The sequence below is a fragment of the Ochotona princeps genome, chromosome 1 (genome assembly GCF_030435755.1).
Source record: "Ochotona princeps isolate mOchPri1 chromosome 1, mOchPri1.hap1, whole genome shotgun sequence".
NCBI lineage: Eukaryota > Metazoa > Chordata > Mammalia > Lagomorpha > Ochotonidae > Ochotona > Ochotona princeps.
The window spans coordinates 115,697,600-115,720,933 of NC_080832.1; the positions used below are offsets into that span (position 1 = coordinate 115,697,600).

The 23,334-nt window shown below is 50.2% G+C and overlaps 2 protein-coding genes across 7 annotated transcripts in view; one reads left to right on the forward strand and one right to left on the reverse strand.

Annotated features, from left to right (window-relative positions):
- Nucleotides 1–818: 818 nt before the first annotated feature.
- Nucleotides 819–23,334, reverse strand: part of LOC101519479 (patr class I histocompatibility antigen, A-2 alpha chain-like) — a 50,662-nt gene continuing 28,146 nt past the window's right edge. Inside the window, exons 1-8 of one of the 6 annotated variants that reach the window (XM_012930818.2) lie at nt 3,561–3,659; nt 3,040–3,309; nt 2,546–2,821; nt 2,005–2,280; nt 1,803–1,919; nt 1,376–1,408; nt 1,189–1,238; nt 821–1,072 (exon numbers count right to left, since the gene is read on the reverse strand). In XM_012930818.2, coding sequence (XP_012786272.2) covers nt 1,195–1,238; nt 1,376–1,408; nt 1,803–1,919; nt 2,005–2,280; nt 2,546–2,821; nt 3,040–3,309; nt 3,561–3,633 — 1,089 coding nt within the window. In that variant the 5' untranslated portion in view covers nt 3,634–3,659 and the 3' untranslated portion in view covers nt 821–1,072; nt 1,189–1,194. Of the gene's footprint in view, nt 1,073–1,188; nt 1,239–1,375; nt 1,409–1,802; nt 1,920–2,004; nt 2,281–2,545; nt 2,822–3,039; nt 3,310–3,560; nt 3,709–23,334 lie in introns of those variants that run through there. The other 5 variants (XM_058665849.1, XM_058665889.1, XM_058665861.1 and 2 more) reach the window with 5 other exon arrangements.
- On the forward strand, nt 9,854–10,457 carry LOC101527272 (activated RNA polymerase II transcriptional coactivator p15). Its single transcript, XM_036494154.2, has one exon. It carries the CDS (start codon nt 9,904–9,906, stop codon nt 10,285–10,287), a length of 384 nt encoding a protein of 127 aa, XP_036350047.2. The 5' UTR covers nt 9,854–9,903; the 3' UTR covers nt 10,288–10,457.

Below are 23,334 nucleotides of genomic sequence, written 5' to 3' on the forward strand. Positions count from 1 at the left end.
AACACAGACACCTTTGACCTTGGCTGTGCCATGTCCGGATGTGAACACTGGGAGCTGAAACATCACAAGCTGAGACTGCAGTGACTGCCCCTCCTCCCTGACATCCCAGCTACACAGGAAGGTGCCCAGTGAGGGTGGGGCCTCCCTGGGGATTATACAGCTGACCAGGTACCTGACTCCCTCCCTCAACCCTCAGTACCTACTGAGAGTCTCACCTACCCCTCAGCAGCACCCTGGGAGAAGGTCAGAGGTCAGCAGTGGAGTGTGGCTCAGAACTGGGTGCCTGTGTTTCCCACCTCCTAAGAACTGGGGATCCCAGAGGAGGCCACTGTAAGAGGGGCCAACTGTACTGGGGGCTGTGCCACAGCCAGGTACGACCAAAGAAACCAAGGAACAAAATGAACACAGGGAGATGGGAGCCCAGGGCTGAACCCAAGTAAGCTTTGCTGCCCAGGCCCCATGTAGCCTCCACTGCCTTGGGCCCATGAGACAGCACAGCCTGACCACCTCTGAGTCCTGTGATGGCAAGTGTTGTTGGGCATTTCCTACCAGAGAGACCAGGACACTGGGGCAGCTGAGCCGGGTCAGCAGTGACCATGACAAAGTGTAATGGACTGAGCTCTGCTTGGGAACAGCCCCATCCTCACCCAGGGCCTCCCAGCCTCTCCTGTCCCCATCTGCAGCTGACTCAACACAGCAGACACACAGAATCTGGAAGGTTCCAGTTGCTTCTGTTTATTTTCGCCTCAAATTGTAGGGATTACCTCCTTTAATTATCTCACCAAGTCCTCATAGAAAAATTGGAAAAAATTATTTGCTGTTCAGATTGCACAGGGAAAGGATGAAACTGCAGCAGGTGCACCTGACTTGAGAGAGGGAAGGAGGGGCCCATGCTGGGCTGGGAGGCCCAGGCTCCAACCTCACACTGTGCCCACAGGAACACACTCAGATGCCTGTGCAGGAAGGGAGGGTGGGGCTTTTTGAAGACACAAGGATGAGGACTTGACCAAGTCTGTCCCAAAAAGGCAGTTGTCTCACGTTACAGAAACAAGGTGACAAATTCAGGTCACTGCATATGGAGACAGGAACAGCAAAGCACACTTTGAAAATGTGTGAATACAAGGAAGCTCCCAGCCCCTCTGTGTCCTCTCAGCACCGCCCACTCTCCCCTCCAGGCTCTCTAGGTCTCACCTTTCAGGCTGTGAGAGAGCAGTCAGAGCCCTGGGCACTGTCACCATCTGGGAGAACCAATTAGGATTTGGTGAGAGCTCTGGATGTGACTGAGGGAGCAGCTACCAGATGGATTTCTCCAGGGCCATCTGACCCGGCAAGGGCCTTGGGGTGCCCTCACCCTCAAACACACCCCAGTGCTTACCTGCAGCCTTAGTGTAGCTCCCTCCTTTTCTACCTGTGAGAGAAAAGAACTAGTGAGAAGCAGGGAGAAGGCAGAGCCTGAGGACATGCGTAGAGGATGCCCAGAGGACTGGCTCATCTCAGAGAAGATTCCAGAACTGTGGCTGGCAGATCCAGGAAAGGGTCAGGAGTTGCCTCTCCTGGAGGTGTGTCCTCAGCTGGGACCTCCCCCTGGCCTGGGGCTGCTGGAATTCAGGTCCCTGTGAGCAGAGTCATCCCTGTGGAGTGTTTGTTCTCCACCTTCACTTGTGTTTCACACCAGAGCCAGTGTGAGCACCTGGGGCTCAGTTGGGGGTGCAGGTGTGTGTATAGGTTGTCTCCCAGGCTTGGGGAAGGGAGACTTTCCCCCAGGGGACAGGAAACTCAGCCCCAGCCCTCCCCTGCCCTACCTGATCTTTTTCTCCTTATCATCACCACAGCCGTGACCACAGCTCCAGTGAGCACAACTGCCAGGAGAGCCAGGCCAGTGATGACTCCCCACAGGGGCACTGTGGGCTGAGGAGGCTCTGAGAGGGGAAGGGAGGGTGAGGCGCTCTGACCCCAGTCTCAGCCCCACCCCTGCTGAAGGCCCTGACCTCCTGCCCTTCTTACCCCATCTCAGGGTGAGGGGCTCAGGCAGCCCCTCATGCTCCACGTGGCACGTGTATCTGTGCTCCTCTCCAGCAGACACCAGCACAGCTGCCCACTTCTGGAAGGTTCCATCCCCTGCAGGCCTGGTCTCTATCAGCTCTGTGTCCTGGGTCAGGTCCTCCCCATCCCGCTGCCAGGTCAGTGCGATATCCTTGGGGTAGAACTTGAGGGCCCAGCACCTCAGGGTGGCCTCTTGGTCAGAGATGGAGTGGTGGGTCACGTGTGCTGTGGGTGGGTCTGAGGGAAGACTTGAAAAGTTCAGACCTTTTGTGTTCTTTAAGGGACAGCAAAGCTACATTCAGTGGGCATCTTGAGAGTGGACAGACAGGAAGACTGGGGTGTGGGGTAAGTGCCCCTGCCCAGGTCCTTCCTCTTCAATAAGGTAACAGTGAGCCTCTGGTGCTGCCCCAAAGCCCAGGAGGGTATAACCGCTGAGGACAGGTGGACACTGGCTGGGTCCCACTTTCTTCCCCTCTTTAAAGTCCAGCCCAGCCCCGCGCACCTGTGCGCTTCAGAGTCTCCTGGCCCATCTCCAGGTATTTGTGCAGCCACTCCACACACCTGCCCTCCAGGTAGGACCTTTGGTGCTGTGCATAGCCTGCTGCCTCCATCTTTTGCTTGGTGATCTGAGCCGCCATGTCGGCCGCGGTCCAGGAGCGCAGGTCCTCATTCAGGGCGATGTAGTCAGTGCCGTCGTAGGCATATTGCCTGTACCCGCGGAGGAGGCGCCCATCCTCCCCGACCTCGCAGCCGGACATCCTCTGGATGGTGTGAGAGTCTGTCCCCACCCGCGGTCAGCCCTGGCCACGCAGCTCCGCCCCCACAGTCACCGACCCACGGGGATTTCGGCCGAAACCGAAAACGAAACCCGGGCGTGTCCCGCGGGCTCCTCCCGCCGAGGGTCTCCTCGGGGCGCGCAATCTCGGGGTGGGGGGACCTCGGCCCCGGGGACCCCGAGCGACCTGGGCGCACGTGGGGAGGAGTCGGGTCACTCACCGGCCTCGCTCTGGTTGTAGTAGCGGAGCAGGGTGTTCAGGCTCACGCGGTTAATCTGTGCGTTGTCCTTGCAGATCTGCGTGTTCCGGTCCCAGTACTCCTGCCCCACCTGCTGCATCCACGGCGCCCGCGGCTCCATCCTCGGGTTCTCAGCGTCGCTGTCGAAGCGAGTGATCTGCGTGTCGTCCACGTAGCCGACTTCGATGTAGCGGGGCTTCCCGAGGCCGGGCCGGGACACGGCGGTTCTGAAATACCTCAGGGAGTGCGAGCCTGGGGGAGAGAGCGGCGAGATCGAACCTGTCTCCCGCCCGGTGCAGGACGCCGGGAAGCGAGTTGGCTGGGAAGGCCTGGGGGAAGGGTCCGAGGGCTCGCGAAACGGAAAGGGGGCGGCGGGGAAGGGTCTGGGTAAGGAGCGGACCGAGGTGGGGACATCAGCGCCGGGAGCGGTGAAGTGGTGGCCTCCGGGGTCCTGTGTCCCCTCCGCGCTCCTCTCGCTCCTGCCCGGCAGAGCCCGCACTCACCCGCCCGGGTCTCGGTCAGGGCCAGGGCCCCCGCGAGCAGCAGGAGGAGGGTCCGGGGCGCCATGGACCCCATCCTGAGAGTCTGGGGAGACTTTGATCTCGGCGACTTAGTGTCGACTTAATAACCTGCATCTGGCGTCACTGATTGGCTCGTCGGGAAATGGCATGTCCATTTCAGTGGATGAGGCCATCCTAAGGGCACCGGAGGGAGACAAAACTGCCCTCACTTGTTCCTGGGAAGTGAGCTAGTGGAGGGGAGCCTCTCATGGGTCTGTCAGTCTTCACCTCTCAAACAGACAAATATAAACTCTGACAAGAATGACTTTGTAAGGAAAGCTCCATGGACACCTCTAAGGAAGGGTCGGGAAGAGCCCCCGGACTGGCCATGCAGTCAGCTGCTGGGAGGGGCTGCAGCCCAACTCCACGGACACAGAGGCCCTGACACCAGGATCCTTGTAGACCTTGGGCTCATCTGGCTGCTCCTCTGTGACCTTGGTATAGACTGTTACAGGAAGTACAATATCTGCCTGGCTGTGGGAGTTTTTACAGAGCATGATCCAACCTGGGAGGAACACTGTGGAAAACCTCAAGTTGTGGCCACTGTGGTCAGAAGAGCAGGTAACCAAGGTGGGAGTTGAGGGCAGCTGGCCTGCAAGGTGAGGGTAGTGTCAGGGATGGGCCTGGCACCTGTGGGTCGGACACTAGCTGCAGGTGTCCCTGCCAGGATCAGGGCAGGACTGCCAGTTGGTGTCAGAGAATCAGAGACCTGCTGAGAGGGAGGGAAAAGCCCCCCTCTCCCACGGGGAGAGGAATTTCGAGGGAGCGTTAGTAAGTGAACCTGCACCTTGTCTCTTCCAGAGCAAACAGAAGCATTTTCATCACACCTCAGAGCTGTTTAAATCAGGACCCCCAGGCTGTGAGTTGGGACAGCAGTCCTATTGCAGGCCTGGGGCCAGGGTCAGGGGTGTGAGCTGTGCCCTCTGTGCCCAGCAGCAGGGCTGTGGTTTCCAGCTGGGACCATCCAGGGTGAGGCCATGGATTCTGCTCCTGGCTGTGCAGCCTCAACCAGATTTTCTGTATTTTCTCTTAATTGAGTCAGCTACAGTGTCACACAGCCAGATGATGGGTAATTCAGCAACTCCTGGGTTTTCAGTGTGGGCTTCAAGGAGTGAGAATCTGTGGGGCACCATGTGAGGCAGCAGGATCCAGGGAGGTTCTGTGTTCTCAGCAGTGGCCTCTTTCTGAACCTTCCTCCTGGGCTGCCCCACCAGGAGAGAGGACATTGTGTGTCTCCAACATCCTGTGTCGTCGCTGTCCACCTGTGCCCTTTATTTCCTTCCTGATGGAAAACCATGGATGTAGGCGTGGGCACTCGGCACAAGGGTAAAAACGAAGCTTGGTATGCCCAATCCAGTCTTAGTGCTCTGTGTCCTGCTACCATTTCCAACCCAGTGCCCACCCAGTGCACGACCTGGGAGACAATGGATGATGCATGGGACACCTGGACTGAGTTCTGGGCTCTGGGCTTTGGCTTGCCCCGCCCCCAGGAATGATCCAGAGGATGGCAGAGCACTCTTCTTTTCATATACATAGATGAAAAAACATTTTCAAATAAATAAAATTAACGTTCTGATCCCTCCCCCATCTTGTGGTGCTCTCTGCTCATGGGCCCAAGGGCTCCCAGTGTGAGTGACAGTGGGCTTGATTGTGGGTTCTCAGAAAAGCAGGTGCGTTTGACCTTTGCTGTGCCGTATCAGGATGTGAACACTGGGAGCTGAGAACATTCCAGGCTGAGACTGTAGTGACTGCCCCTCCCCTCTGGCATCCCAGCTAAACAGGAAGGTGCCTGGTGAGGGTGGGGCCTCCCTGGGAACCATAAAGCTGACTTGGACTTGGGATTCCCCGCCCCTGTCCAGCAGCTTGATAGAGTCCTGCCCAGCCCAGCATCCCAGGGACAGTCAGAGGGCAGGAGGAAGGTGTGGCTCAGAACTGGGTGCATGTGTTTCCCACCTCATTAGGCTGGAACACTGTAAGTGAAACTGTTGTTGGCTGTGCTGCCAGCACTCAGATCTTCGTCAGAGCAGCCCCTCGCTGTGTGGAGCCCAGGTCCAGGTGTGACCATCTGCAGGGGAGGCTGAGGCCCAGGTGGGAGTCCTATCTCCCTTCCTGCTGCCAGCTTGTGTTCTGGGGGTGGCACCATTAGCACCCACCTGAGCCATATGCAGATTCCCTGCCTATTACAGACTGTGCAAGCCTTCCCAGTGTCCAGGGAATTCCCCTAGCACGTATGTGGTCCCTGGTTCCCCCAGTGACCCCAGCCCTGCAGCTGCTTGGGCCATGAGCTTGGTCCCCCCACTCGGCCATGCAGGCCCAGGACTCAGTCCTGTGCCCACTCTCGTCACAGCCAGACACTTCCTGGATGCTCTGTTTCTGCTCCTGACTGAAAATGTGGTTTATGTGTATCCGCTTTCCCAGTGCGTCTCCTACACAGACATTTCCCTTTAGCTCGTGACTCATGGTCACTGTCAGCCCTGCAGTGTCATTCACTTTGACCAATCTCCAGGCTCCCACCACTCCTGCACTAATATCCTGGGGGCCCCTCCTTGAATCCACCCTCCCAGGTCGCCCTTCTCCCACAGTGATGCCATCCCCCCACTGGCATGCCTTCTCCTCCTCTTTCCCTGGATGCAGTACACGGGAAGTGCTGTGCATCCATTTGCAGAAGGATCCAGAACCTCATCTCTCCCACTCTGCCCATGCCCACACCCATCACAGTGACTGGCATCTCTGCCTGGACACAGCAGGAGCCCCTAGAGCTTTGTCTCCAGCCTCTCAGTCTCTCAGCCCTGTCCTCACACAGCAGCCAGGAGAAGATTGACATGTCCCTGCTCTGCTTGGAGCTGTCTTGTGGCTCCCACTTCACTCAGAGCCAGGGCTGGGCATTACAGTGTGTGTGTGTGTGGCCTGGTGGATGGTAGTGTCCCAACTCAGCCTTCCTGACGGCTCCCTGCTCTGTGTGCAGACTCGCTCCTGTCCAGGACATTTGCCCGGGCTGTCCCCTGCCAGCATAGGATCTGCCCAGAAATTTTTGCTGGTAATTCGTTGTGTCCTTCCCACCTTCCTTCAGTGCGATACACGTTGACCACGATGGTGAGGCTGGACCACATTGCTCCAGCACTGGGTCTGGCCCACAGTAAAGTCAGCTGAGTGAAGAGTGCGTAGCACTTGCCGCTTCCAGACCCTGTGGTTCATTAGTGGAGCCTGAAACAGAGGCTGTTTGTGGCTGCTGCAGAGTGGCATCCTCTCCTGCTGGTGTTCCCTGGCCTGTGCTTTCTCACAAGTGTCCTTTGCTCTCCTGCCTCCCTCCCTCCCACATTGCCTCCTGCACACACAGAGTGAAGGCCACCAGAGCTCACACAAATGAAGTGCATTTGCAATCAGTCAAACCTAAGGAACAAAATGAACACAGGGAGGTTGGAGCTGAGGGCTGAATCCAAGACTGAGCTTTGGCTGCCCCCATGCATGCCCCACAGCCTCGGGTCCACCAGACAGGGCAGGCTGACCATGGCTGGGTCCTATGATGGCAGGCACTGGTGAGTAAGTCCTACCAGAGAGAATAGGACACTGGGGCAGCTGAGCTGGGTCAGCAGTGACCATGACAAAGCCTGATGGGCTTGAGCAGCACCAGGGACTTCCATCCCCTCTTGTCCCCACTGGCAATAGACTCAGCACAGTAAATACTTGAATTCTGGAAGGTCGTAGGTGCTTCTGTTTATTTTCTTTGTCGAATTTTTGGAATTTCCTGGGCCCGGCTGTGTGGCCTAGCGGCTAAAGTTCTCGCCTTGACTGCCCCCGCCTTGAATGCTCCAGGATCCCATAAGGGCGCCAGTTCTAATCTCGGCAGCTCTGCTTCCCATCCAGCTCCCTGCTTGTGGCCTGGGAAAGCAGTTGAGGATGGCCCAATGCATTGGGACCCTGCACCTGCGTGGGAGACCCGGAAGAGGTTCCAGGTTTCCGGCTTCGAATTGGCGTACATCGGCCGTTGCAGCTCACTTGGGGAGTGAATCATCAGATGGAAGATCTTCCTTTCTGTCTCTCCTCCTCTCTGTATATCTGACTTTGTAATAAAATAAATAAATCCTTAAAAAAAAGAATTTTTGGAATTTCCTATTCTAATGTTTCACTAACAGCTCATGATAAGAATTGGAAGCATGAATTGCTGTTCAAATTTGCACATGGAATCACTTCTTGGCCTTTTCTCTAAGAGCAAGTGCTGGTCTGCACAGGGAAGGATGAAGCTGCAGCAGGTGCACCTGACTTGAGACAGGGAAGGAGGTGCCCACGCTGGGCTGGGAGGGCCAGGCTCCCACCTCACACTGTGCCCACAGGAACAAACTCAGATGCCTGTGCAGGAAGAGAAAGTGGGGTTTTTTGAAGACACAAGGATGAGGACTTGAGTAAGGTTTCTTATCCCTCAGTCTTAAACAAGGCAGTTGTCTCATGCTACAAAAACAACGTGACAAATTCAGGTCACTGCACATGGAGACAGGGACAGTCTAGCACACCTAATCCTTGTGTATATTTTATTACTATACTGGTATTGTTCAAGCCTGATTTACATCAGGAAGATATTAGATTTCAGGCAGCCCCACAGGGTGCATCAGATCCTGAATGCTGGGATCCCCGCTGGGCTCTGAGGACATGTCTGTAAGAACCCCGACACAGCCCAGTGAGCCCTGGGCACCTGTTGCTTTAGAATCCTGACCTCTGCCTCTGTCCTCACATCCTCTCAATCCTCCCCCATCATTTCTTCCTCTCCGTATGGTTCTCCCCCCATCCCCCCAGTCCTGAACTGGGGCACTAGCAGGGTCCCTCTCCTGCCACCCAGGGACAGTCATTCCTGCTGTGGTCAGCTGCCTTGCTGATGTGAGTCAGGGGAGCATTGCTTCATGAAAACAGCCCAGCGGCAGCATTTGCTGTGAGTCAGTGAGTTAAATGTCATTGGCAAGGCCAGCATCACACATTCCAGGGTTTCTTGGAGTTCAGGCTGTTCTGCTTCCATCCACTTCCTGTTTACGTACCTGGGAAGGCAGCAGAAAATCCCCAAGGGATTTCTCACCCACTGGTTCTGTCCCCAAAGGCCACTATGTCCTGACTGGAACCAGGAGCCCACAACTCCATCTAGGCCTCCATGTGGATGCAGCGAACCAGGTATCTGGACCATCTTCCTCTGCTTTTCCAGGTGGATTATCAGTGACCATGGCAATTGGGAGTCACACAGGTGCTCTGTTTTGGGATGCTTGGATTGCAGGTGGTAGCTTAACCTGGTAAGCCACAGTTCCTGGCCTGGCTCCACCTTTCATATAAACAAGCAATAAGCAAACAAATATTCCTTTAGATGATCCACTCTGATGGCTTCATTTCACTTTAGAGAAACTTCTAGAATATAAGGCCCATAAGCACAGGAGCCTTGTATGTTGGTCAAAGTTGCAACCCTAGCACATAGAGTCATATCTGCTGACAGTAGGCACTCAATTAATTGAAAGTTTGAAACTCGATTTTATTATGAATTAATTGCATTAAGTGACATAAAAGGAATAGTGCAGGGCCTGGTGCAGTAGTCTAGTGGCTACAGTCCTCACCTTGTACATGTAAAGATTTCATATGGGCACTGGTTCTAAACCAGGCAGCCCCGCTTCCCATCTAGCTCCCTGCCTGTGGCCTGGGAAAGCAGTTGAGGATGGCCCCAAAGCCTTGGGACCCTGCACTTGTGTGGGAGACCCGGAAGAGGCTCTAGGCTCCTGGCTTTGGCTTGGCTCAGCTCTGCCTGTTGTGGCTCCTTGGGGGGTGAATAAATGGATGGAAAATCTTCCTCTCTGTCTCTCCTCTCTGGTTATCTGACTTTGCAATTAAATAATCTAAAAAGAACTAGTACAGGGCCTGGCGGCATGGCCTAGCGGCTAAAGTCCTCGCCTTGAAAGCCCCGGGATCCCATATGGACACCGGTTCTAATCCCGGCAGCTCCACTTCCCATCCAGCTCCCTGCTTGTGGCCTGGGAAAGCAGTTGAGGATGGCCCAACGCATTGGGACACTGCACCCGTGTGGGAGACCCGGAAGAAGTTCCTGGTTCCCGGCTTCGGATTGGCGCGCACCGGCCGTTGCAGCTCACTTGGGGAGTGAATCATCGGATGGAAGATCTTCCTCTCTGTCTCTCCTCCTCTGTGTATATCTGACCTTGTAATAAACTGAATAAATCTTTAAAAAAAAAAAAAAAAAAAGAAGAAGAAGTCGCGAGCGAGGGAGCGAGCGAGGCGGAGGCTGCTTAGCGGCCGGAGCGCAGCGATGCCGAAGTCAAAGGAACTTGTGTCTTCAAGCTCGTCTGGCAGCGATTCCGACAGTGAAGTGGACAAAAAGTTAAAGAGGAAAAAGCAAGTCGCTCAGGAAAAGCCTGTGAAGAAGCAGAAGACGGGCGAGACCTCCCGAGTCCTGTCCTCTCCCAAACAGAGCAGCAGCAGCAGAGACGACAACATGTTCCAGATTGGGAAAATGAGGTACGTCAGTGTTCGAGACTTTAAGGGGAAAGTTCTGATTGATATTCGAGAATACTGGATGGATTCAGAAGGTGAAATGAAGCCAGGAAGAAAAGGCATTTCTCTAAATCCAGAGCAGTGGAGCCAGCTGAAGGAACAGATTTCTGACATTGATGATGCAGTAAGGAAACTATAAAATCCGAGCCACGTGACACCTGTGATGTCCTAGTTGTTTTAACCTGTCTTTTTACATTGGCTTTTGTTTTCTGAACGTTGTTTTCCAAGCTATTGTATATTTGGATCGCAGAACAATTTTTAAGATGAATACTTTTTTTTATGTGCATTATTAAAAATGTTCTGAGTGAAGCTAGTTGTCAGCTTTATTAAGTAGGATTGCTTTGCGCCCACCTAGTGTAAAATAAAAATCAGGTAATTACAATCTAAGCTGTGGTGGCCTTTCTTGCTCAGACAACTTGATACCATTTATGGCTAAATGTAACAGTTTTATGGGCCTTCTAGTTTTATCTCAGCTTTTACATGAACAGGATTTGTACTGTTTTGAGTTTTTAAACTTTGACTTTATGAAATCTGTAATTGATCTTTTCCAATCAGATCTCTAAATTTGTTTTGGCGTTCTAATCCAAAGATATTTCAATTTTCATTTTTCTCCCTTTACTGTTATTTCTTCTAGTAACTTATTCTCTTCTTGTCCAATTTTTATTGTACTCTTTTAAGTCCTTACCTATATTTTACTGATTGGAAATTCAGTAAAACTATCAAAATGTTATCTCAGTAAGATACTTAATACCATACACGAGGACTGCGGTTACTAAACCTGCTGTGTTGAGGAGCAGGTGCGGTTGGGCAGCGTGGTTGGTATGAGAACTCCAAGCCAGCGAGTGTCTATTGTTGTTCATAGTGCCGTTGTAGTAGTTAGCTTTCTGTCAAGTCTGCGGAAAACGAAGGCTTCGATGTCGGGTTTGCTTTTGCCTAGTTAATATATTCACAATGGGACGATGTCTATAAAATCAGATACTGTTAAACTACACTGGGGTTTAAAAAAGAAACTGCGGAAGCTGACTGCCCTAACATTCTGTTTTGTAACACTGAGTATCTATTATGTGTATGTAGCTGGTATCAGAGTAGATAATATGCTTAGTTCTTAGGGGAAAGAGCATTCAGAATGTGTATTTGACCTTTTGTTTCAGCCGACTTGATTATTTTACGGTTCATCTGTTGGACAGTGACGTTCTATCCTTGATGCTACTGAGTTTTAGCAGACAGGTTTAAGTGGTTTTCATTTAGCCATATTGATGGTTCAGATTGAGGCACAGATTTCAGGGGCTTTGCAGCAATAAATGGGGCCTGGTGTGCCTTAGGAGATGTTTGTAGAGGTGACGGTAACTCGGAACGGAAGGCCGTGGTGGTGAAGAGGGACGCGTTCTCCTCGAGCAGAGAGGTATTTGTGATTTTGAGATGTTGATAACATTGATGGAACAATTCTAGATAGAACAGTAAAATTTAAGTTAACATTTAAGATGCCAGACCGTTAGGGTAGCAGATCTCAGGTGGTTACTGCCACTGATGAAGGGCAGCCGTGGCAGGATTGAGCTGTTCTGCCTCCAGCTCCGAGTCCTTCGTCTACAACGTTTTGTGGAAGTATTACTAAGGATTTCAGTTTGAAACTAGCTTCCTGGCCACCCAAAATACTCTTTTTGGTGGTAGCTGTTTTCTTCAAATACTTGGATAAACCTTTTAATGTATCCAGCAGTAACCTTCATAGGTAAAAATTGGCAAAAATAATCTTTTGGAAGTTTAGCTTTCATCAAGTAATAGGTACCAAAGTGTTCAAAATGTTGTACATATTCTAGATGATATTATCCCTTAGTTTGGGAATATGTGTGTGTCCTTAAACTGAACTGGAAGATTTATAAATGAACTCTCTTTTGGCACACAGAATGGGTAGATAAAACACAGAATTTTCTGATACAGATGAAGAGAGAATGATGGCTAAATTACCTAGGATTCTGTGAATTTAGAGGACTATGCATTTTGAAACAATCTGCTAATGACAGATGGTGCTGAAATCTGTTTTCTAGCCTTTTTCTAGCCATTTAGCATTATATTTATAAAATCTTCATAGAAGGAGTATTTCTCTGGCACAGTTGCGTAAGCTAACTGCAAAGTTCATGCACCATCGGACATGCAGCATAATAAAATTCACAGTCTATATGAGAGGGTGAAAATTAGGTTAAAAGAAGAGACTAACTTGTGCTTTGATTTTTCTGTTTAAACTGAAATGTCCCAGGAAGCAGCGTGTCCTCTGGCCTGGGCTTCCCTCCTTGTGCCGGCAGGACGGGTTCAGTGCAGGTCGGCTCGCAGCACCTGCCCTGAGTGTGTCCTCAGCTGGGACTTCCCTACTGTCTTAGAGCGTGAGTGGCATTTTACCTAAAGAACAACAAAACTGTCATCGGACTCTTCCTTTGCTGTATAAATGCCTAAGGACTCTTGAAGGATTCACTTACCTCATTGGTTAGTCAGAAGATGTGCTGATAGTCCTATTCTACATAAAATGGTTGGAAATAAAACAAAAAGGAAAAATAAGAGAAAGTGCATTGTCCTGGCTTAGCTGCTGATGAGAAAAGAAATGTGAGGATTAATTACAACAGTTGGACATTTTTAAAAGTACTGATACTTAGGTCTCTTTGTGATTTACTCTTTATGGAAATAATAGAGCTTTTCTGTGTGTGTTTTTCAAGATAAACTCCAGGATAAACATGCACACAGTCACAGATGTGTCGCTCTGTTGTTGTGGAATGCCTGTATATTTTGTTGGTACATCTTCCATGGAGATGTTATTGACTAGTACTCAACCTGTGAATATTTTAAATGTTGAAATAAAAATTAGAAACGTGTAAAAAAAAAAAGAACTAGTACAGTATACATTGGAAAAGGTTCTATTTCATGCAAGGAATTTTCATGAGAATTCCTGAATCCTTCTAATGAAGGGTTACATTTCCCTGGGGTGTCAGGTGCCCAGTAGAGCACCTAACTTTCCATTTCTTTCTTTTCTTTTCTTTTCTTTTCTTTTCTTTTCTTTTCTTTTCTTTTCTTTTCTTTTCTTTTTTTTTTAGATTTATTTTTATCGCAAAATCAGAGAGGAGAGACAGAGGGGAATATCTTCCATGTGATGATTCACTCCCCACGTGACCACAACGGCTGGTGCTGCGCCAACCCGAAGCTGGGAACCAGGAGCGTCTTTTGGGTCTCCCATGCCGGTGCAGGGTCCCAAGGCTTTGGGCCATCCTTCATTACTTTCCCAGGCCACAAGCAGGGAGCTGTATGGGAAGTGAAGCTGCCGGAACTAGAACCGGCACCCATATGGGATCCCGGTGCTTTCAAGGTGAGGATTTTAGCCACTAGGCCACAGCGCCGGGCCCTAGCTTTCCATTTCTACATCACAGGTTACCATACTTGGTGGCTCAGGACCACACTCCTTCCTTATTCTCATTCCCTCTCAGATCCAGGCCTGGTGTTGCCATGCTCTCTGGGCAGGCTCTCACAGAGCTGAGTTGGTGTCTTGGGGTTGGAGTCCTGCTCCAGCCTCCTTGGAACTTGGGGCAGAGGCCAGCTCCTTGCAGGTGGAGGCCTGGAGGCCTATTTGTGGGACAGCTGTAAGGGTGCAAGAGGGACTGTACCCCACCTTCTCTGGCCTGGGGTCTTCAAGGGTCAGGGGCTTCATGGGAGAGGGGCATGTGTTACACTGAACCCCTCCCACTCTGAGTCCCTCTCTTTATCTTTCTCACAACTCTTGCTCCTTACTCCTCTAACCTCTAGTTAAAACCTCCTGTGTTTAGAATGAAGATTTATTGATCGAATGTTCAGCTCCCGATGAGGGAGAACACGCAGCATTTTTCTTTATATCAGGCTCATTTCACTCAACATTATGTCCTTCAGTTCCAACCATTTGGATGCAAATGACAAGACTCCACTCTTCACAGCTGAATAGCGTTCCATTGTGTGTGTATATCACATATTCTTTATTCATTCCTCCATTGATTTAAAATCTTGGCCATTGTGAGCAGTGCTGCTGTAAGCTGTGAGCTGGTTCCCCTGTGACACAATGAGTTCATGTCTTTTGTTGTATACCCAGTAGTAAGATTGCTGGATCACATGGAAGTTGCAGTTCAAAGACTTAAAAAAATCTCCAGAAAAAGAAAGAAAGAAACAAACAAAAAAAACCCCAAGAAATCTCCACAGTTTTCCACAGTTGCTGTACCAATTTACATTCCAACATTGTGTACACGTTTTTGTTTTGCCACATCCCTGCCATCACTTGTTAAAAATCAAACTAAACCAAAGCAACCCAAACCGGCCAATCCAATTGAAGCATGGGGAAAGGACCTGAAGAGGCGGTTCTCGAAGGAACTAGAAATGGCCAACAATATGTGGAAAAAGCTCAACACCACCAGCCATCAAGGGAATGTAAATCAAGACCACAAGGAGATGTCTCCTACCCTGTCAGAATCGCTGTTACAGGTTACAGTGATGAACACAGGAATCTGTGCCCAGGAGAGCCCAGCGTTTGAAGGGCTCACCAGATGGGACACTTCAACCAGAGCAACCCCCGCCCACGGCCAGCCTTCTCTTGAGCACATCAATTTTAATAAAGATTTATTTATTTTTGAAAATGATTTATTTATTTTTTATTGCAAAGCCAGATATACAGAGAGGAGGAGAGACAGAGAGGAAGATCTTCCATCGATGATTTGCTCCCCAAGCGGCCGTAACAGCTGGAGTTGCACTGACCCGAAGCTGAGAGCCAGGAGCTTCTTCTGGGTCTCCCACGCAGGTGCAAGGTCCCAAGGCTTTGGACTGTCCTCTACTGCTTTCCCAGGACACAAGCAGAGAGCTGGATGGGAAGTGGGATTAGAACCGATGCCCATATGGGATCATGGTGTGCTCAAGGTGAGGACTTTAGCCACTAGGTTACTGCCCTGGGCCTTTATTTTTATTGGAAAGTCAAATATGCAGAGCAGAGAAGAGAGAAAGGAAAATCTTCCATCTACTGATTCCCTCCCCAAGTGGTCGCAACTGCCGGAGCTGAGCTGATCAGAAGCCAGGAGCCAGGAACCTCTTCCAGGCCTCCCATACGTTTACAGGGTCCCAAGGCTTTGGGATGTCCTCAAGTGTCTTCTTAGGCCACAAGCAGGGAGCTGGATGGGAAGCAGGGCTGCTGGGATTAGAACCAGTGCTCATATGGTATCCTGGTGTGTGCAAGGCAAAGACTTTAGTCACTAGGTTACCATGATCATGTCAGGCTCCTTAATTCCATTTTAAAAATCCCTTCCCACTGGCATCTACACCAGCAGCTGATTGAATACAGGGACGTGGGAAGCTGCCCAGGGCTGGAGCTAAGCCAATCCGAAGCCAGGAGCCAGGAGCTTGTTCTGGGTCTCCTACATGGGTGCAAGGTCCCAAAGCTTTGGGCCATTCTCAACTGCTTTCCCAGGCTGCAAGCAAGGAGATGAATGGGAAGAGGGGTCGCCGGGATTAGAATAAGCACCCATATGGGATCCCAGCAGGTTTAAGGTGAGGCCTTTAGCCGCTAGGCCTCCGCACTGGGACATTCTTGTATCTTAAACCAAAAAACACGTTTGTCACCTTTCAGTTAAAGTAACTAAAGTGCAATAATCCATCCTCACTGGAAACTGTAACAGTCAGCTAGAGTGCATATGAATTTCCCTGAATTTAGCAACTGGAAACAACAAGAGGAAACATTTATCGTCTTCATTGCTTTATATAGAAACATCCATGTGTTGATTTTCATCTAGCTGACATGAGGAGTGATGGGAGTGACAGCAGAGAGCTGTCCTCCTTCTGCTGTTCCTCTCCCTGATGCCACAGCAGCTGGAGCTGGGCCAGGCAGGAGTCAGGAGCCCAGGACACGGCCCAGGCCTCCCTGGTGGGGTGCAGGGGTCCAGGCCCCCAGGCCTTCCTCTACCTCCTCCCAGGAGGCACCAGCAGGAAGCTGGGTCCCAAGTGGAGCAGCCAGGAGGCAAATGGAGCTCTGACATGGGATGGGGCATCTCAAAGTGAGCGTCCCCCAGTTCTGCTGCCCGCCTGCCAGGTTCCCCGTCTCTGATGTCAGTAAGCAGGGAGGCTGACTGAGGCTTCTGCTCAGACTGTCCCAGTGGAGCTGAGAGCCAGGGCTGCCCCATCTGAGGCTGTGCTGTGGCGCCCTCCGGTGGTCAGTGTTAGAGGCCTCAGGTCCTTTCTTCAGAGCTGTGTGTGCCAAGGCAGATGGCTTTTCCAGAGCTGGTGCCAGGAGGGAGAGGGAGAGGCAGAGGCAGAGGGAGAGGGAGACAGAGAGAGAGAGAGCGCCCCGTCATGGTTAACATCCTGAACCAGACTCTTTGCTTGGCCAATCTCACTGTCAGAACTGGGAGGTAAACTCCGGCCCAGACACACCAGGGAGAAACTATGCTCCCTCTCTGTATGTGAGGAACATCAAGGAATTTACATACCTGCTAAAACAAAAATCAAAGTTAAATACTGTTTGTTAATTGTGAAAGTCAACTTTTTTGTGTAAGTCAATTTTTTACAAACAAAGTTTTATTTGTGTTTATTTGAAGTGGAGACTTATGGAGAGACAAAGATCTTCCATCTACTGTTTCATACCTGAAATGTGCACCATGCAGGAAGAGTTCCTGGAGGTCAGGGGTCACAGACTCAGGGGGAAGCACCTTTAGATGGGGTCAAAGTTGTGCTCCCTAGTAGCTCCCTGTTCTCACTGCAGTGGAGAAAAAGAAAACCAACACATTCTGAATGTGTTACATGGGAGTGGCTTTCTGCATGTCCCTTACAGGTAAGGTCAGCACAGCCCACAGCTGTCTGAGAAAGTCTCTGCTCTTTGCATCTGAAGCATAGTGTTACTGTGCACAGTTTTTTTTTTATTTTTTACCTGAAAGAATTACGGAGAAAGAGGGAAACATAGAGGTATTTCGTCCACTGGTTCATTCCCCAAATGGTTATAGCACCCAGAACTGAACAAATCAGGGGTCAGGTGCCAGGAGCTTCTCCCAGGTCCCCCACATGGGTGCAGGGGCCCAAGGCCTTGGCTCATCCTCCATTGCCTTCCCAGGCTATCAGCAGCGAGCTAGACTAGAAGTGGAGCAGCTGGGACTGGAACTGCTGTCCATATGGGATGCCGGCACTACAGGTAGATGATTATCTTGCTATGCCACGATGCCAGCCCGAGCATAGAATGTTTTTAAGAATTATTTTCATTCTTACTTGAAAGGTGAGAGAGAGAGAAGAGTTCATGCCTACCAGACAAGGGCTGGGGCAGGCTGAAGCCAGGAGCCTGGCACTCAGACAGGGTCCTCCAGATGGGAGGCAGGGACCTAAGTACTCAAACCACCACCTGCTCTGTCCAAGGTGTGCATTAGCAGGAGACTGGATCTGAGACAGTGTAGCTGCTGGGTGGGATGTGGGTGTCCCAGGCTGTGCCACTCTCCCACCCCGGGCACAGTGCTCTTGGTTGGCAGTTTTCTTTTGGTTGTGTGCCAGAGGCCAGCTCCAGCAGAGTTCAGAGCTGGAGAAGGGTGTGTGGTGTCAGTGAAAAGAAAAAACACGGACACTGTCACTTAGTGACCTCTTGTAACAGCTCAAGAAGAGCTGTCCTTTTTATTTACTCAGACACATCACAAGCCTCTACACAATCGTTTGATTATTCTATATTTACTTCATGACTAAGTGGGTATGCACAGATGGTTGATCATTTTATTTTTTACTTCATGGTCAACAAGGTGCTCTTAAAGATAACTCTGTAAGGTACAATAATAATGTTTTTCAAAGCAAGCCGTTATTCATTCTTCAGTAGTGGCCACTGGGTGACAGCCAGGATCCAAGGCCAAGGCACATGCATTACCTACTATCAGTAATACATTCCTACTACATTTCTATTTCTACAACTTGCCTATCATTTAATGGGAGAAATACATCAAAAGGGAAAAAACATAAAAATCCAAGACAAAAGTTTAAATATTAAATCCCCTACAACTGCAGGCTCTACAACCCCATAAAGAATCAAACAATAATCAAAAGCATATCTCTATGACAATAAAATCGCCCTATAATTCTTCTAGTTAAAAAATTATGAAAGCAGCTAAAACAGCTACATTTTCTATGCTCTAAAGAGTTGCAAGGACAGGCTAATCTTTAAGGTCACAGTAACTATATTTTTGCCATAGCAGTTTCCGCTCATACTCCCATCACTTCCATTAGTTTGTAAGATTTTTATCAAGCCATTTCCCAGAAGACATGCTCTATGTCTGGGCCAGATTCCAGCACAATGGGTAGGCACACAATAAGGTGTCCAGAAACGGCTTGGGCTTAACTGTGCTCCTGTGTGTAGTTAAAGACCCACTCACCAGGACATTATCAGTGACATTAACTCTCAAGCTCGCATTGTTTGCAAAAGCCATCTCACAGGGGCAAACAACAATGCCTCAAAAGATTAAGGAATTCTTAGTGGTGTGCTTGAGTGCAAAAAGGAGGTGAGACTGCATCAAGGTGGTGAGAGAAATCCGCAGGACCCTGCCAAACAGCTGGAAGCTCCCCTGGTCCCTGCCAAACAGGGGAGCTGTTCTCTTCACACCTTCGTATCATCCACTCCTACTGCACGGACCCCAGCAGTTGGGAAAGGCTCACCTGACTTTTTTCTGGCCCATAATGTTTGTGCTGTCAGTTGAAATGGAACCCATTTATGTGTTACTTGTTTCTTGTATTGGCTTTTAGAACACTCTGTCTTGGGCCGAGTGTGATGGATCAATTGACTAATCCTTCCCCTTCAAGGGCTGGAATCCCATAAGAGAGCTGGTTCATGTTCCAGCTGCTTCATCTGTGAACCAGCTCCCTGCTTTTGCCCTGGGAGAGCAGTGAGGATGTCCCAAAGACTTGGGACCCTGCACGCACATGGGAGGTCTGGAAGAGGCTCCTGTTTGTTGGCTGTGGATTGGCTAAGTTCTTGGTGTTATGGCTAGTTGGGGAGTGAACCAGCAGAATGAAGATGTTCCTCTCTGTTCTTCTCTCTGTAAATCTACCTTTCCAATGAAAATAAATAATTCTTAAAAAATGAACCCTATGGGTCCGGCGCGATGGCCTAGCAGCTAAAGTCCTCGCCTTAAACATGCTGGGATCCAATATGGGCGCTGGTTCTAATCCCGGCAGCAACACCTCCCATCCAGCTCCCTGCTTGTGGCCTGGGAAAGCAGTCGAGGATGGCCCAAAGCCTTGGGACCCTGCACCCTTGTGGGAGACCTGGAGGAGATTCCTGGCCCCTGGTTCAGGATCAGCACAGCAGTGGTCGTTGCGCTCACTTGGGGAATGGGTTATCAGACAGAGGATCTTCCTCTCTGTCTCTCCTCCTCTCTGTATCTGACTTTGCAATAAAAATAAATAAATAAATCTTTAAAAAAATGAACCCTCTGTGTTTAATTTTGGAGAGCTTGGATTCTGGGTATGTGAATATTGTGTGTCAGTGTAGACCTTGAGTTTCATCTGATTGGTCACCTCTGACAGGTGGCCCTTCTCCAGGATTGGGGACATTTTCTGTTGTTTTATCTTTGAATTCTCAAGTCTCTTTTGAACCTCAGTTACTTAGACATTTGCTCTTTTCACACTGTCCCAAACTTCCTGTAAACTTTCTTTGTTGTTCTTAATTTTTCTCACCTGACTGTGTAGTTGTAAACCGCTTGTGTCCTAGGTCGCTGATGCTTGCGGTTGATCATGTCTGTTACTGATGCTTGCCATCACATTCTAAATTTTGCCTGGTGTAATTCTCAATTAGATTTCTTCTTAAAAATTTTTAAAAAGATTGTAAAGAGTTCTTTAAAGAGGGTTGAGAGAGAGAGAGCTCCCACATCTGCTAGTTCAGTCTCCTAAATGTCTGCAACAGGTGCAGCCAGACATGTGATAATCAGGGGGAGGAGGCAAAGCTGACAGGGGAATGTGGGCTCCCCTGCTGGACAACTACTTCCATTGGAAAGCATGAGTCGGGATGGGGGCAGATCAGAATAGACAGGGCTGTTACACCTGTGGGCCTCATGTGGGCTAGATAAGGGAAGGGCCACGGTGGGCTGACTGTTCCAACTGGTGCAAGCAAAAACTAGAGTGGGTAAGGGTACTAGCTGGCAGAGGCTGGCACTTGGAGCTAATTCTGTCAAGTCAAATGCCAGAACTACCTGGAGAGTGCATAATCTGGGAGTGAGTGTGGCCTAGAAGGGAAATAGTGGGCACCTCCTTCGGGGCTACCACTCTCATTGGACAGCACGAACACCAGGACAGGGGCAGGGGTGGCTGTACAGAGAGTACCTGCCAGTAGGTGTGTGGGCTAGATAGTAGGGTTGGTTGGGTTGAGCTGGGCTTCAATGCCCATCGACACGTGCGAGAGCTAAACGGGATGTGGGACAGACTTGACAAGCCTGTGGTGTGTACTGGCAACCATGGGAACCAGGGTAGGGGGCAGAACTGGTGGGGAGTCACCCCAACCAGGCTGCAGCTCCAACAGGTTTGCGTGAGGACCGAGTATGAAGTGGGCAGGATCGAACTGGATTACAACACCCATTGGTTCACGAGGAAGACAGGGCTGGAAACAGAACGGACCCAGCAATCCCAACGACCAGCATGAGCATAAGCTGATTGGTGTGACGGACGGTGTCGGACTCTGTACTAGCAAACTCGCACAGGAATCAGGCCTGGGATCATCTCAGATGAAGTTTCTTTGGAGATCCCTCCAACTGAACTGCTGATCTTAGAACCCCAACCATGAAGAGACTGTCAGCCAGTGGATTCTGAATACGATTCATTGCGATTGGAACTGAGAGATTGGCAGCAATCCAGAACTGATGAACTATCAAAACCGTATGAGAAGGACCCTCAGAGCGCACCTCCTGTTGGGGATCTGGGATGGGTGGGAGATTGGGTGGGGCTTTTCCCTTTGTTTTTTCCCCTGACCCCAGATACAGGGTAAAATGATATTGATGTGGAAACAATGGTATTACCCACTTTCACCCTGTAGCCCTTGACACTTTGTTCCCTAATCAACTAAGTAAGATTATTAAAATAAAAACAAACAAACAAACAAACAAACAAAAAAAACAGGTGCAGCCAGGCCAGGTTGAGTCAGAAGCCAGGCCTCAGCCCAGGTCTCTATTGTGGGTGGCAGGAAGCTAAGTGTTTGGGTTGTTACCATTGCCTCCCAGGGTGCGCATCAGCAGGAAGCAGGATTGAAAGTGGAGCCAAGACTGAACCCTGGCCTGCAGATGTGGGATGTGGGTATCTCAATCTGTATCTTAACTGCTAGATCTGACCCCTACCCCCTTTTATTTCATTAAAAAAAAAAATACATTTATCTCTCAAGTCTCTTTTAGAGTGTTAAATTGGTTCTCTATGTTCTTTTAAAAATATTTAATTTTGTTTAGTTGAAAGGCAGAATGAGAGAGAGAGAAACTTTCCATTTCTTGGTTTACTCATTTTATGGCCAGAATGGTCAGGGCTGGGCTAGGTTGCTGTTAGAAACTCTGTTCTGGCCTCCACATGCGTGGATCATTTCACCCGAGTAACTTGAGCTGTTTCCACTGCTTTCCCAGGTGCGTTAGCAGGGGGCTGGACTGGAAGTAGAGTATCCAGGTCTCTGATATGGGATGCAATGTTTCAGGCAGTGGCTTGATCTACTGCACTGTGATGGCAGTCCCTCTCTGTGTTCTTTGGAAGTTTATTGAATTTCCTTATAACAGCCATTTCTTCTGAGCATTTGGAAATGTCAGTTTCTAGGTGAGTGATTTCTGGCCCCTGATTTTGTTCCTTGGCGAGGTCATGGTCTCTGAAAGCTCCTTACATTTGCTGGTCTGTGACATCTGTGCACTGTTAGTCCTTCTCGGAACCTGTGGGCCTTTCCTATTTCAACACTAGATGGCGCCCTCAGCCAGCGTTTGCTGCAAGTCCACAGCAGGTGCCTTGTCACGGATTCCTTCCTAGAGAATGCTCATAGCTCAGCTTTGCCCCCAAACACAAGTTTTAAGTGAACTGACCTAGTGTCTGAAGAGAGGTTGTTTGTCCCTGCAGGTGTCTGGCCCATGGCCCAGGTTCATGGGCACCAGTGCCACAATGTTAGACTTCACTGGAGCCCACATCCTGCTGAGACCAATGGAGCTTGACAGTAGATCAAAGCTTGTCCCACTGTGGGCTGCCTGCTGCTGTGGTGTGCTCGCAGCCCGGAGCCCTGCAGGCAGCCACAGCTGGAGCAAGCCGGCCTCTGTGTCTGATCCACTGTGCCACATGACTCCATCTGTGACCAGCATAGTCCAGGAGTGTCACCTGCTGGCACTGTCCTGTGGCCTGCCCAGTACTGTGTTTAACTAGCCCAGTGCTGAGCCAGAAGACACCATTCTGCAGTTCCTTGTTGTTCTCTCTGGGTTGGGAGGGGTTGCCAAAGGTGCCACTGTGGACACCCAGCAGTAGACTACAGGAACCCCCGCCTCATTATCTGCTGCCGTTCCTCTGATTTTTTTTTTTTTTTTTTTTTTTTTTTTTTTTTTTTGCAGCAGCATCAGGGACACAGGCATCTGGTCAGCTGTGGTTCAGCAGGCCCATGCCCGGCACAGAGGCACTCAAGAAATATCTGTGACACGAGTGAGCGCATTCCTGACCAGAATTCCCACACGGCTACATCTGATACTGAAACAGGGGAGTTCCTTGGAGTTTGGTTTTGGGGTTTTGTCAGTCAGCTTGGGCCACAGGGACAAAACAGCACAGGCTCAGGTTTACAGCTCTGGAGGCTGGAGGCCCAAGTTCAAGGTGCTGGCAGGTGTGGCTCCTGCAGGGGACCCTGTCCTGGTTTCAGATGGCTGCCTTCCACCATGGCCTCACTGAGTTCACACAGAGGGGCTCCACCTATTTTTTTCCTTCTCTTCTTCGTTGTCTCTTCCTCCTCCTCCTCCTCCGTCTTCAAAGATTTATTTATTTGTGTTGGAAAGGCAGATATACACAGAGAGAAGGAGACACAGAGAGAAAGACCTTCTATTTGCTTATTCACTCCCCAAGTAGCTGCAATGCCCGGTACTGAGCTGAGCCAAAGCCAGGATCCAGGAGCCTCTTCTGGGTCTCCCACATGGGTGCAGGGTCCCAAGGCTTTGGATCATCCTCTACTGTGTTCCCAGGCCATAAGCAGGGAGCTGGA

Coding starts and splice junctions, on each gene's coding strand:
- LOC101527272 (XM_036494154.2), top strand. CDS start 9,904: ATGCCGAAGTCAAAGGAACTTGTGTCTTCAAGCTCGTCTGGCAGCGAT.